Source organism: Lithobates pipiens, unplaced genomic scaffold (genome assembly GCF_037356315.1).
Source record: "Lithobates pipiens isolate NorthernLeopardFrog02 unplaced genomic scaffold, aLitPip1_a1.2 Scaffold_16, whole genome shotgun sequence".
NCBI lineage: Eukaryota > Metazoa > Chordata > Amphibia > Anura > Ranidae > Lithobates > Lithobates pipiens.
In genome coordinates, this window is record NW_027507748.1 from 366,321,832 (window position 1) to 366,336,961 (window position 15,130).

The 15,130-nt window shown below is 42.1% G+C and overlaps 1 protein-coding gene across 1 annotated transcript; it reads right to left on the reverse strand.

Moving 5' to 3' along the window:
* Positions 1 to 203: 203 nt before the first annotated feature.
* On the reverse strand, positions 204 to 13,840 carry RPL11 (ribosomal protein L11). The gene is made up of 6 exons (XM_077482074.1): positions 13,706 to 13,840; positions 11,007 to 11,154; positions 9,351 to 9,457; positions 7,939 to 8,070; positions 3,869 to 3,979; positions 204 to 278 (listed from the first exon to the last, which is right to left on the reverse strand). Exons 1-6 carry the CDS (start codon positions 13,709 to 13,711, stop codon positions 249 to 251), a joined length of 534 nt encoding a protein of 177 aa, XP_077338200.1. The 5' UTR covers positions 13,712 to 13,840; the 3' UTR covers positions 204 to 248.
* Positions 13,841 to 15,130: the final 1,290 nt, after the last annotated feature.

The window sequence follows — 15,130 nt, forward strand, 5'->3', positions numbered from 1 at the left end:
TACAGTGCAATCCCCAGGTATAGCTAACAACTGGTAGTTATTGATCTTGAAAGGTAAAATGTATGTTTCTACAAAACATTCTCAAAATGTCACAATGTAGAGACAGGTTTAAAAAAAAAAAAAAAAATGACAGATCACCCAACTTTTGCATTAAAACATGACTGTTTAAAGAAAACCGGTTTAAATAAAAGGACAACGGTAAGTTTTGTCAGAAAATTTTATTGAATTTTTTTAGTAACTGAAGCAGCTCACTTTCCAGGGAGAATGATGCCATCATACTAGAAAAAAAAAAAAAAGAAAACTGTTAGACTCAAGAACGAGTTATACATTTGCCAACAGAACATTTAAAATGTATGGCTATTAAAGGTTATACCTCTTACCAATAGAAGACACCAAGTAAACCTGTCATGAGAAATACAGGCTGCCATATGTGGTCTGAAAATGGGAGTCACCTGGCAGTCAGATGCTTTTGTTTAGCAGGAGACAAATTCTACTCTGAATCATAAATCTTCATTGAATAGCCCCCCTTCACACTGGTGCAAATTGTCATACAATTTGGCAGTTCCAAATCGCATGACAAGTCACACAGCATTGTCGGCAATTGAACCATTTAAATCTATGCCACACCGATTAGAAAAAGTTCTGACACTATTTTTGGCAATTTCAGGTGTGACTTGCATAGGCAACCATGCATGAAATTAATCAGATGTCAGCAAGTCGCACTAACAAGTGAAGTCACACAATTTCAAAATCTGATTTTTGATTCCAAACTTAATCAAAGTGCTGGAGCAAGGTCAATTATAGCTACTGGCTTTTTTTAAATGGCGCAACAAAGGGTCGTTTGATCACAATCGGGGTTGACAATACAAGAAGCCAGGTATCCAAATGTACAAAAGAAACCCAGTCATTAAGACCTTGTACACAAAAATTTAGCTTTCATAAGAGCATTCTTTACAACATTTAAGTCTGCACACACTTCAAGCAGTTTTCCCAAAAGTAACATTCTACCCCAGTTTGGGATGTCAAACATCTTACAGGGAGAGACCATTGCCAATTTGAACAGACTGCTAACAGGATCTTGCTACATACAGAGCTGAAGCTGTTTAAAAAGCAAAATGTCAGGTAAAACACATTTACATTGGTCCAATTCCCCAGGAATTGGAAAATCACTAGCTGGTAGACTAGGCTACTTCCGTGATCACCACTTGCATCGGAGTTCTGTGCTAAGAGGCCAGCTTGATGCACTGTGAATACAGATGGTCAGCCAGTCAGGCACAGATGTCTGAATGCTTTGAGTTGTGAAAGAAAGTGGGGAAAAAAAAAAATAAATAAATAAAAAAAAAAAAAAAAAAAGAATTCCCCCAATGGGTAGAGGTGGTGACATTACTGCTCCACGTCATCCAATCAGCCTCAGAATGCTTTGCAATTTCTGGATGAATGCAGAAGCATTCTCTGAATAGTGCCTGTGCTGAGCAGATGACCCATTTACAAATGCATCAGACAAGCCAAACACTGAACCCACTCCACTTGACAAGTGGCGATCACTGAAGTAGCTGACAGAAGTGAAGGAAATCTCCCCAATGGGACACAAATGGCAAAAAATAAATCAGTGGTTTCTGCCCTCCTTTATGCTAGCCAAAATGAAAGTTTTGCAATAAATGCTACTTTAACCCCTTGCCACCCAGGCCAATTCTGACATTTCTCTCCTACATTTAAAAATCATATTTTGCTAGAAAATTAAAAAGTTAGCCCAATTTTTTTTTGTAAAAGATGAAGTTACGCTGAGTAAATAGATACCCAACATGTTATGCTTCAAAATTGCACACGCTCGTGGAATGGCTTTAAAGTTCGGTACTTAAAAATTTCCATAGGCGACGCTTGAAATTTTTACTGATTACATGTTTTGAGTTACAGGGGGTCTAGGGACAAAATTTCTCTCATGCCAACGTTCACAGATAGCTCACATGTATGGTTTGAACAGTTTTCATGTGGGCAGAACATATGCATGCAAGCACACGGACACAAAAAAAAAAAAAAAAAAAAAGTTAAATTACATTTTATTTTGACTAAAAATTTTGATTACTTTTATTCCTATTACAAGGAATGTAAACATCCCTTGTAACAAGAATGATATGATAGGTCTTTATAGAAAGATATGGGGTTCAATAAGACCCCACATCTCACAACTAGGCTGGAAGCCTGAAATAAAATAAACCAATCACCGCTTCCAAGCCAAAGCGGCAAGGTTTTTTTTGAATGCAGAGGCCGGGCATGACATAACATCACACCCGGCCTCGGATGATCATAGAGACTCCAGTGACTTTCTGGTCCACCGGAAATCTCTATGAGCAACATGCGGGGCAGGCAGATCCTCTGTCCGACTCACTGATCATAGCAGCGAGTTAGTAGCAGCTCCGAAGGGCAGGGAGGGTTCAGACATGTCCCCTCTCACCTTCCATAAGAATGATCAAGTGGCGGAACAGCCACTATGATCGTTCTTATGGTGTAGGGAATAAACAACTGAAAACTTCAATATCTCAACGACATCTGTAGCTACAGGCACCATTCAGATATACCTGCTCAAATTCTGTCACGTCATGGTGGGCATGAGGCAGTTAAACATAGTAATTATAAAGGGGGTAAAAGTAAAACCCCCACCAGCTGAAAACTAAGCAATGGCCACTGTTTTGGTGCACAATGAAACAGTGTGGCTTTGTACAACTAAAAGGCAGTCTTCAGCCACACGCTGGCTTGTATACAATTTTAGCAATGCACCCACAAAGAAAACCCCAGGGTGCCTGGGCATGACACCAGTAGTAGATGCAGGAAAGTGCATATCTTACTGCACATTACCCCCAATGTGAGCGGGCTCTCAAAAATATGTATGGCTAGCCTTGAAAGCACGCAACCCTCAAGATTAACAGTATTACTCTTGGAACTGCCTTCTATTAAAGTGTGATTTGAGGAAACTAGTTCATAAGAGGGACACACAACCCTCATTTCAAAAGTCATGCCTAGCATTAAGGCATCTCCGCAGCACTAGGGCCTGCACCGTTCTGACCAAATCTTAATCAGTTCAGTGCATTGTTCTAAAAGCTGCCAACATTGAAATGTCATTTAAAAATGGGAAACTTTTACAAACTAACACTGCACATTCCATCTATTCTCAGGCAGACCCACCAACAGAATTGGACAAAGTTGTCAAGACTATCATCCAAACAGCCAAGTAAATAAGCTGTACTTTATGTAGCACAAGTCAGAATTATTGCTGCTCGTGTTTCTATTTGGCAATACCTGACCATACTAGTAGGGAATAAAACTTTAGCTAAAATTGTGACCTTGTGAGCTATTGTGTACTTAATAGAATAAGATTTACTTAAAAAAGGGACTTTTCATCTGACATGGGATTTAGAAGTAAATTCATTTACGCCAGTCCTTTGTTCCCCCCGCCCTTTTTTGGACAGAGTTGTGTTCTTTAAAAAGTCTCAGTTCAATATCATATACATCAGTTTGAAGCAAGTTTTTTTTACTAGACACCATTTTTAAAGCCAGCTGTTTCAGAGCAGATAGTGATACATGGCACATAATTTGTTCACCTCCCCAGGCCCATGGGTGGAGGAGTGCATCTACAATATTCATTTAAATGGGTTTGACTGTCAGTAACTAACATTCTGTAAACTGAGTATTTCAGAAAAGTAGCAAAGGATAGCTATTAAGGGAAGCCTAGAGCACCATCCACAGGCTGAGAGATGAAATTGCATATAAATTTGACTAAAATTTAAAAAGTTTAGTGGAAACATTAGAAGAAGATCTATAAAAAGGACTATACAATACTTGCAGTCTAAACTTAAAAAGCTCTACAATTTACCTTCTGCTGGAACCAACGCATGGCCTCCTCTTTGCCAATCCGATGCTTGGCACCAATGACACCAGTCTTGCGCTTTTTGTCAGCAATGCTGAAGCCTGGACGGCCAAGAACCTATAAGAGTAAAAACCGCCAAGAAATTTAAAACTAAAGTGGTGTACAAAAAAAAAAAAAAAAGGCTATTTGAATAAAAATGCAAGGACCAAAAGCATAGTCCAGTACCTAAAGAACCCAACCAGAATCTTATCCTAGTCACAGGCAATGCTTTCCAAACTATCCTTCTGTACCCATAAAGAGGCCATGTTTCTGAAGAGTCTTCCATTGTTTTAGAACAGGGCTCAAAATTTCAAGTCCCGAGCTACTAGCCAGGTCTTAAAGTAGTTGAAGCAACAGCATGAACAAGCCATTAAACTAAAGGCAGACTAATGCACAAAACCAGAGTGAACAGCTAAAGCAAATCCACGCAGACCAACAAGCTGCCAAAAGTGTTCCCACACAAAAAGCAATAAAAAAAAATAAATAAAAAAAAAGTGGTGCTAACTGCAGTAAGGAAAAGTGAGTGGTCAAGCTGAAAACAAAAAGGCAGTGTGAAATTTGGATTTAGTCAGTCTGGTGATGTTACACTGCTGATTTTTTGTTTATTTTATTCAGCTTGACCACTCACTTTTCCTTATTGCAGTTAGCTCCACATTTATTTTTTATATGAACGAGCCTTTGCTTTAGTGTCGGTGACATTGGCACATGCTGATACAGGGGATATCTCCTAAACAGTGTAATTTGTAAGGGTTTACAGTTACTTGCCACCAGTTACCCCCTACCCTACCCCTAAACAGACCCTCGTAATTATCTCAACAACTTTTTTCATACAGAATTAGGTTACAAACATAAATGTTCAGTGCCCTTCAGCACACAGGCATCACAGAGGTGATCTCCAGCGCTGGCAAAGTACCGCCTCATGGACAGCTCCCATGATAGACATTACACTAATATTTCCCAGCATTGGACGAGGGTGCTGCATCATAGGATCCAGGGCAGGAGGAATGGATTTTGTTTGACAGAACCAGCATTTCAGATCCAAGGTGTTACAGCGGGAGAACCCTGCTCTTATCCAGCCAGCTCCACTCCAGTTTCCTGGCCGATCGCTTGGAGAACGGCTCCAATTTAACCCAGCCCCCCCACCGAGGCATCCCACACTCACCCTCGGTTATTTCCACTTGCCAAATGCAAGCAGGAGTGGGAATTGAGGGCTGTTACAGAATATGCTGTGAGTTGAAGTTTAACAGATGAGACCAAAGCTGATCATGTATAAAAAAAAAAACCTTCTATAGCAAGTGTCATTTCTGTCTGCAGAGGGAACTTCGGCTCCCTGCCACCTGAAAGCTCAGACAAGCTGCATAAATGCTCAGCTTTGAACAGCTGCAAAGAAAAGCATGCAGATGAACAGATACCAATTATGTAGGGTTTATTTCATCTATCATTTGAGCCTAGTCAGTTCACACATAGGGGTAACCACGTTAATCCTAGTCAGATTCAAGGTCAACATTTAACACCAGTACATTCAAAAAAGTTGTACAAGAAACTGTTTACAATGGGCAAAGTAACAGATTTGCATTAACGACTTGACGTCCACATTGTTCTGCATACAGGCAGCTGCTGTAGGCAAAGTAACGTACTGGTAGGCCACTGTCTAGTCAGTTTAGGGCATGCATGCACATATTGATTGGTTTGCACAAAGAGTTATCATGTCTACAAACTATGGGATAGATTTAGGGACATTTTTCTTGTCTTTACTAGTAATAGGATCACTGGGACACGACAGATCACTGGGAACAGATCTGACATGTCTCACCAGAACAGGGATCCGCTTGTTTACACTGGCAGATCCCCGTTCTACCTCTGTACTAGGCACTCACAGGACACCAGCAGATGGAGTCCACCTGACCCGCTGGCAAACTTGCTGCAAGAGCACCACTGGCACAAGCCCGAAACCGTGCGAGCCCCCATACAAGTATGGCGATTCGAACGTATAAAGACGGCAAGTGGCTAAGCCAGATACACACTGAAAAGTAACCTCACAAGGTGCATTCAGACACCCCAAGGCTATGGTGTGCCACTGCCTACTTCAGTGTTACATTCCACTATCACTGCAATCTGAAAGGAAAAGTGTGAACTTCAGACTCCAATGAAGAGCACAAGAGCTTACTTAAGTGGTTAACTTGTTTGACACTCTCCTGCAAATATGGAGTGGCATTTCTTATATGCAGGCTGTCTTGGGCTTTCAGCAAATTATTCGATAGCCAATTGTCACCAGAATGTGTGAACGTATAATATATAGGCTTGTGAAGGTCTTGCAGCAAGGGCAAATATCAATTCAATGCACTCCGAAGTTTTGCAGCAGGTAGAGATATGAATCAAAAAGCAAAAAGGGGCTACTAGGCTCAATCCAAGTATCCCCAGGATAATAAAGATTATGTTGCACTGAGTAGATACTAGAGCTGCACTATTCTGGCCAAAATGAGAATCCCGATTTTTTTTCTTAGAAGATTACGACTCTTGACAAAATCTTTTGCATTATACAAAAAAGGGACAACTTTACGGATTCTTTTAATTCATTAAAGTAGGTTTTTCCAAAAAATTACATTTGAAATATTGCAACAACCACCATTTTATGCTCTACAAATTTTTTATATATATATATATGTGTTTAAATGGTTAAACTTTCCTCATTTACACAAGTCTATTCCTTTGACAAATTGTTACAATGTCTATACTCAAGTTTCACTACCATTGTCAATTCATGGCAGACTGCCTGGTCTTTTTTTCTATGGCTTCAGAAGAGCAGACAATTCTCTGCATAGAAAGAATCGTGAAACATCAAGATCACCACGGGGGGGAAAAAAAATAAAGCGATAACGATTGACGATTAATAAGCTATGTTTAAAATTGTGCACAACTGAAATGCCAACTATGGTACCTAAAAATGTATGGGTTACTAGTTTAGAGTTAAACATGAGCCAAACTTATTGCTCTGACATTCGCATAGATGCCTCACACACAAAAGATCACCTTTCACTTGTGTGCAGGACCTACTTATGCAAGGGTATTTTTTTTATAATTAAAAAAACAAAAATTTGATTCAACTTTATTGCCATGACAAAACATAAACATCCCTTGTGTGTGACAGGTACTCCATTGAGAGGTCAGGGATCAAACAGCCCTGTTCCCTATGCTTTCCAAAAAATTAAGAAAAGATGATCAAAAGATCAGTTTAATCAGATGCTTTCCTGGCAACGACTTTTAAACTACTGAAAGGGCAAGTTCATCTTTACAGAAATGCCACCCCCCAGACCTGGAGCACAGCAATCTCCTATTCTGAGCCCTGCTATAGCCACTTCATGGGTCCTGGGCTTAGAAATCTCTGCAGCCATCATGCTTCCCTGCCGACAGGACAGGCTACCTGGGTTCTGATTGTAGTTGGTTGGTGCCAACCAATGTTCCTAAACATACCTCCTGACGGGGTACATTTTGTAGATTAAGCTGCTGTAAGTTCACCATAGATTTTTCTGTAAAGGTGAACTTACCCTTTAAGTAGCTAAATCTACAGCTTCTGGGATCATTCAGCACAAGAGGAAGGGGCAGCCAGCCCAACCTTGTGCGGTGGGTCCCAGGCTCCTATACTGGGGGAAAAAAAAACAAAAAAAAAAAACTCAACACTGCTGAAAGCAGAATTAAACCCAAATTCAAAGAGAATGCAGCTTGCTATTCCTTAATGTGGTGGCTGCCCACATATTTAATGGCTCACCACCTACCTAGTGATAAGATCAGTAACACTACCTGACTAAGGGCATCTCCACTCTAGATGAAGGTGCAAGAGACCTTCAGGCAGCAAGTATTGTCAATGTGGGGAGGAGGTAGTATTAGAGGCACTAGCAGATTTAGATGGACTTTCCCTGCATACAGGCTGGGAAAGAGCTGGGTCACATGAGTGGGAGAAAGGGTACTTATTTTAAACTACAGTGCCATCTTCCATACACGAAGGATAAAACTATAGATGTGTACTGAATTATACATACCACATAGAAATCCAGCCCGTAGATTCCAATGCTTGGGTCATATTTAATCCCCAGATCAATGTGCTCCTGGATACCAAAGCCAAAGTTTCCAGTTTCAGAGAAGTTATTCTTCCTCAGTTCATATTCTCTGACCTGTACACAAAAAAAGTGACCAATGAAATTAAGACTTAAATACCACATTTTACACTCATGTATAGAAAAGCCAACATATTTAACAATTTTTACAAACCCCACTAGTCTATGATCTCTGCTTAGGGAATAGCTTAAGTGAGCTGACAGTCTTGAACTAGCAAGTAGTATGTAAGGCAATGGCAACTACAGTGAATGATAGGGGTCAACAGATCAAAAAAACACAACTCACGGAACGGATCATTTTTTGGTTCAGCAAATAATTGAATTTGCAAAAACCTGAAAATTCCACCACCATATAGTCCCCAGTGTAATATCCACAATCTCCCCTACTGTAATAATCGCAGAGCATGCCTGGGCATCGCAGAGCAGCACTATGGGCACTACAGATCCAGCCCACGGTGCTGCTTCCATCCTCTGTCCGCTGCACCGTACAGATGAGTACAGGGAGGGGAGAGAGGAACCCGCGTCACGACGCCGGTTTACAAGTGATCGCTCAGTCATTTGATATGGTGACAGCATGGGAGATTGTCTGAGTATAGAAATCTGAGCTGCTTTTTTTCAGCCACGGCTGGAGAATTCATAAGTTCCACTGTTTACAGGCAGGTATTTATTGCATAAGAGACATGCAAGGTCTTATCTGCAATAAAGACTTACCTGCCTGTTTGCAGCATCCCTTGGCATTTAAACTGAGCTGTCGATGCACAGTCCTATCCCTATGTGCCAGAATGACAGCTCCTGCACAGCGATGTCATCCCACGCCAGCCATTGAATATGGATGAAAAACAGAAGCTACTGGATGTGGACGGGACTGTTTTAGGAATAGAATATAAACTGCCTTTAGTTGCGCTTTAAGTCATGACCATTACCAAAAAAGGAAATCTGTCTTTAAGCACCAGATACTTCCAATTAGATTTTTTGCACTTTTAGAGATCTTAGAATGATTCTCAACTCCAATCCAAGGCGCCCCAAAAGGTCATGTTTGCAGGCTTTCCATTTTGGACAGGTGATTTGATCAGTTTCACTGCCTTAGTAATTACCACAGCAGTTTCATCTGAGGGCAATCCTGAAAACATGACCTGTTCGGGTGCCTTGAGGACTGGAGTTGAGAAGCAGTGTTCTAGAAAACACACTAAACGATGATCATGACAGCAGCTGATGGGATGTCCAGCAAGGAGCTGAAAAACCATGCTTCTGCAGCCCTACTTAGCTGGCATTTAAGTGAAATTCCAAAAGCTGCACTAAAGCACAACACAGCAGGCCTATTTGAAATTTTGATTTACCTTAAGCCCTTTCTCCAAGATCTCTTCTGCTTTGGCTCCTCTGACAGTACAGTGAACTGCAATCTTTTCATTTCTCCTAATTCCAAAAGATCTCACGGTGTAACGAGCTGTAGAATAAATAAAAAATTACACTGACATGCAAACCAATCGTAATTTGTCCAAAAATCAGGTGGATAAATGAAATCAGCCCCCCCCCCCCCCCCCCCCACACCCAATACTTATTTGAGCCCATCTCGATCCAGCGACGTGGGGCCAAGCCACCTCGGTGCCTGAATGGACATGGATCTGCGGCTCAGGCGACCCCATAGCAAGCTGCGGGACCAAGCAGCAGGGAGGGTCCAGGAGAGCCAAAGAGGGACCCAAGCAAAGGATCTAGGCTGCTGTGTGCAAAACCACTGCACAGAGCAGGCAAGTATAAAATGTTATTTTTAAACAAAAGAAATGCAACTCATTTTTAGGGCTTGATGCACCATACAGCCAACTTAGCATATCAGTTGTAGATCTCTCCTCAGGAGTGGGAGATCCTCTAGTGGATAGATTACACCTGCTTAAAGAGGACCTTAACTAACCAGGCAAAACTAAACGTCCTCTTCATACACTATACAATGAAACTCAGGACAGGGGAGTTACTTTTAAACAATTTCTGTGCTTGTAAATCCTGTTAAAAAGGTGGAGCCAATCATCTTTCAGATGGATATCCTCAAAGGCTGTATTCACACCTATGCATTTTTAGTGCTTTTTTTTGCACCACAGTAACTGTACTGACTGTAGTGCAAATCTACAAAATGTACTAAAAACGCATAGGTGTGAAGCCAGCCAAAGATCAGGGAAACAAAAAAAAAAAAAAAAAACAGTGCTATAGCCCATGGAGTCAAGTCCTCCTTTGCCGCCCCCATTTCCACACCGCCATCCTGAAACTCTTGTTCACCGATTTTTAAGCTGCATGATAGCATGCGCAATTGCCACAGGTCACTGCTAGGTGCCAAATACCTGTTGCATGTCCGTATACGGAAGATTAAAATCACACTGAAACATTGCCTCCAACAGACCAGGGCAAAGCAGAAGAGAATTAGTGAAGGGTTACTTACAAGGAGAAGGATGATCAAAGCTTTTTAGCAGCAAATCTATTGATCACAGGAGTGCAGTTCGTTCTGCACTCATGACCCATTTTCAGCCTACAGCAGGCTTAAGCCTGCTGTTGACTGACATCATTCATCTAGTTCAGGCTGGGGAAGATCCTGACTTTACAGTTGGGACCTACCCACCCAGATGCCTGGACCAGCAGCTGATTCAGCCTCTCGGCTGTGCCGCTGGGAGCCCCAGCCTGACACTCGAGTAAGCATTGGCGGTGCAGAACAAAGTTTGCGATTGACAGTCACGGCTCTCCGCTCAGAACACAGGGAGATTTGAGTGATTAGCAGCATTTAATTGCTCAGCTCTCAGTGCAGTTTCAGATCGATGCATCCACCCAGGCTCATAAAGGTTTTTTGGTAAACCCCAAAACTTCTCTGAACTATAGATAAAATGTTAGCCACAGAACATAGCCTCGCCTCCCCTCCCCCCCCCCCAAAAAAAACACCAGGCCAACAGTATTGCACATCCATTGTGCAGCACTTCATAAGCAAACCTGACCTCCCTGCAGAGGAAGTAGCTTACCTTTGGAGAAGACAGGTGTCTGCCCAGTGAGCTGCTCCAGCACTTTGGCCGCCCGGGTCAGTCTGTCACCACTCTCTCCAACGCAGATATTGAGGCAGAGCTTGCGGATTCGCAGATCACGCATGGGATTTTCTTTCTCTGATTTTTCCTAGGGAAAAGCATATCAGTGTTAAAACACACTTAAGCTGTGGAATAAAACATAATTGAAAGCCAGCTTATATCATTTTAGCATTATCAATAAAGTGTTATAAAGTAGAGCTCAGCTTGTTCGAACCCTCCACTGCTATATTTGGCACCAGGTACCCAACTTCCTCTTGTGGGTAAGACCACACAGCGATCAACAAAATATACAGCTCCTCTCTCCCCCTCCTGGAGACAAGTAAAAAAAATAAAAAAAAGACAGTGGGACCATTCAGGAAGCGCAGTACAACTGGTGTATTTGCAGTTAAAAATCTGAAGCTGCAAGGCTTTACCTCCAGTTCCCCATATCAAAGATGCCAGTGCCTACACCCAAAGCCAATGAATGAATTGGCAACATTGAGGGTTAACCTGGACAGGCAAGTGGCATATTAAAACTCAGCAGCTAGTTAAAATTTACAGGCTGGAACTCCGCTTTAGTATACCAGGCATCTCACTCTGCTCCAAGTAATTGAGATTAAAGAGGATCTACAATCATTTACATAAAAGTTAAGTCAGCAGAACCAAAATACTGCAGCTGCTGAATTTTCATATATACTTACCCCAGGACTGGTGAACCGCCCTGGGTGATAGCATTGGATCCCTGGGCTGGTATCTGGCACCACCATCTTGCCTTGCTTGTGGAAAGCCAGGAGAGACTTTTTTACAACAGCTTTATACTGCGCATGCGTGAGACATGCGGTACCTTCTAAATGGTCCCCGCAGACTCTTGGGACGTGTCCCAGGTGGGAAGGGGGCTGAACCTCTGTACCTCACAAAGGCAAGAACAGCAGAGGTAGGGGCTGGTAACTGTCAGAATTATGCAACTGCTCCCCAAGTACTGCACAGAAGGGAAAAAGTAGAACTTCCTGTTTTAGGTGAAACTCCATATTAAAAACGTAGAACTATAGACAAAACTTCTCTTCATTTTGGACAGAGCAAGGGTTATAAAAACGTGTCCGTTTTTTGCCATCTGTATGCCATTTTGGAGATTTCCCTTCACTTCCTGTCCCATAGTCAATCAGGAAGTGAAAGGAAATCTCTGCAAAGAAAATCACTTTGCTCACCAGAACCAGCGTCCCCCATTAGAACATCTCTTACTTTTCTAGAGACAACCCAAAATTAAGGATTTTATTTACACTGAATGATAACGGTAAGCAGGAGAAAAGGAGGAATGGCCTTAACAGTGGCACAAACCACAAAAAAAAAAAAAAAAAACACCACAACAGGTGTTTAAATCCCTCTCCCTGCCATATGTAAAACAAAAAAGTTGCCTTTAGGTATACTTGAAGATAAATTTAATTCACACCATTTAAGAGTAATCTAATTAAAGCATAACCTCTCCCAAAAGAGGAAGTCCTGCTTTTCCCCTCTCCCATATTTGGAATGTATTTTTGGGGGGGGGGGGGGGGGTAACCGATCTTGACAGGTACCCGCTCCTGAACAGATTGACGAGGCCCCCCCATATTCCTGGGACATGTCACAGGAGACTGCAGGACCCATCACAGGGCATAGTTGGCTGTGAAGCCACAAGGAGTCAGTTGGTTTCCCACAGTTAGGATGCCTGCGCCTGAATATCAGCAAATAGCTAGCTCAGGTGAAGTCATTGCTGGATCATGGGACAGATACTTTTTTTGTTTAAGTGAGCAGCTACAGTATTTGTAGCTGCTGACTTTTATAATTTGCGTTTACAAGACAAGATCCTCTTTATAGAGCAGAGTAAGCACCCATCTCCAGCAAAAAGTATGCATTTTGCTATGCACAACTGCAATATGTTCTCCTAGGAGTTTGCATGGGTGTGTGTGGTGTGTGTGTGTTTAAACAACCCATGCAGTGGGCATGTATTCAAAATCGTATCCCACTGCATCTGGCATCAATGGAATACCACCAAAATAAAAAAAAACTAAAACACACTAATCCTAACATGGTTGGGTCTGCTGCATCCAGAGGAAGGGTCCAATGCCAACATGCAGACTGCAGTATGGGACAAGTCTGATCATGTCCTGATCACATCAGCAGTACAGGGGACCAGCAGAGCACAACCATCACAGCAAGTCCAGGACATCTGAGATGTGGGCACAGCACATTTTCTCTAGGGGTGCCCCTTAAATACCATTCTACATCACATACATACAGCATAGCTATACATGAGATCATTAGATCTCCAATGTATAAAGCCCAGCTTTCCTCTCTCATCTAGAGACACTAACACTACAAACACATGTTCCAAGAGCCTTCACTTCATTCCAGACTAGCAGGCCAACAAGACAGCTGTAGAACAGAGCAGCCCTAGGGAGGCATTGCTAGTCGCAGTGTCATGAGAGGTGACATGTATAGACACACTAGGCCCAGCCACCGCTACAACCCCCTTTCCTCACTCTCAGTCATACAATAATAGGGCGCCCGAGGCCGGCAGGAGGCTACACAGCACTAACACAAAGCCGAGCCGCCCGCTATTATCACAGCGGGAGGATTGCAGCGGATTACAGCAGCCGGTATCCTCCGTTGCCGCGTACACTCACCGCCATGTTGGGAGAAGGGAAGAGATCGCGAGATTTCCGATCCTGCCTTTTATACCGCGCTGTGATGTAATTGCGCGAAGTCGCTCTTCTCGTTAGCTTCCCGTCGTAGCACGTGATTGGCGGAAGTTCCCAAGAGTTGACAGGAAAAGCTGAATGGTGGAGTGATAGTTTTTGTATCCCAGCAACAGAGGGCGGAACGTTCCTTCCACCACTGAACGTTCAGTGGATGAGGGGATAGGTTCTCCTGTGGAAGCCCGATAGTTTATAATCGTGGCAGGCGCACGTTAACCACTTACAGACCGGATTTACCTTCTTAATGACCACGCAATACGACACTGTGTAACATTGTAGCCAAACAAAATTGACGTCTTTTTCCCCCCACAACTAGAGCTTTGTTTTGGTGGTATTTGATCACCTCTGTGTTTTTTTATTTTTTGCGCTATAAACAAAAAAAGAGCAACAATTTTGAAAAAGGAACAATATTTTTTTACATTTTGCTATAATAAATATCCCCAAAAATGTATAAAAAAAATTTCTTCATCAGTTTAGGATGATACGTATTCTTCTACATATTTTTGGTAAAAAAAAATCAAAATAAGCGTATATTGATTGATTTGGCAAAAGTTATAGCGTCTACAAAATAGGGGATAGATTTATGTAATTTTTATTATAATTTTTTTTTTTTTTACTAGTAATGGCGGTAATCAGCAATTTTTAGTGGGACTGCGACATTGCGGCGGACAGATCAGACACTTTTTTGGGACCAGTGACATTTATACAGCAATCAGTTTTATAAAAATGCACTGATTACTGTATAAATTACACTGGCAGGGAAGGGGTTAACACATGGGTGGCGATCAAGGGGTTAAATGTGTTCCCTGGGAGGTGTTTCTAACTGTGGGGGGATGGGACTGACTGGAAGTAGAGAGATCGCTGTTCCTGATCACTAGGAACAGACAATTGCACTCTACTCCCCTGACAAAACGGAGATCTGTTTGTTTACATTGACAGATCCCTGTTCTGCCTCTCTGTGGAGTGATCACGGGTGGCTGGTGGACATCATGGCCGCTGGCCACATGCATCAGCTCCCCCGCCGTGCAGCGTGCACATCCACTATAGCTGTTAAAAGGGGCCAACGTACAACTACGGCGGTTCGCGGGAACGCAACAATCTGCCGCGGTATAATTACAGCAGCTGGTCAGTAAGTGGTTAAAATGGAACTACAACTCCAGAAGATCCCTGGGTATGTCTATTCAATGGGGATACACCCCATTAAAAGAAAAGAACCAATAGGAAAAGATGCTCCAAGAGATTGTATGGGTGGGGTTAATAAATTAATTAGTACAAAAATAATTTTTTATATATTAAAAATATAACAAGATTTTTTATTCATAAATTACAATACATAATAACAACAGGGATCTC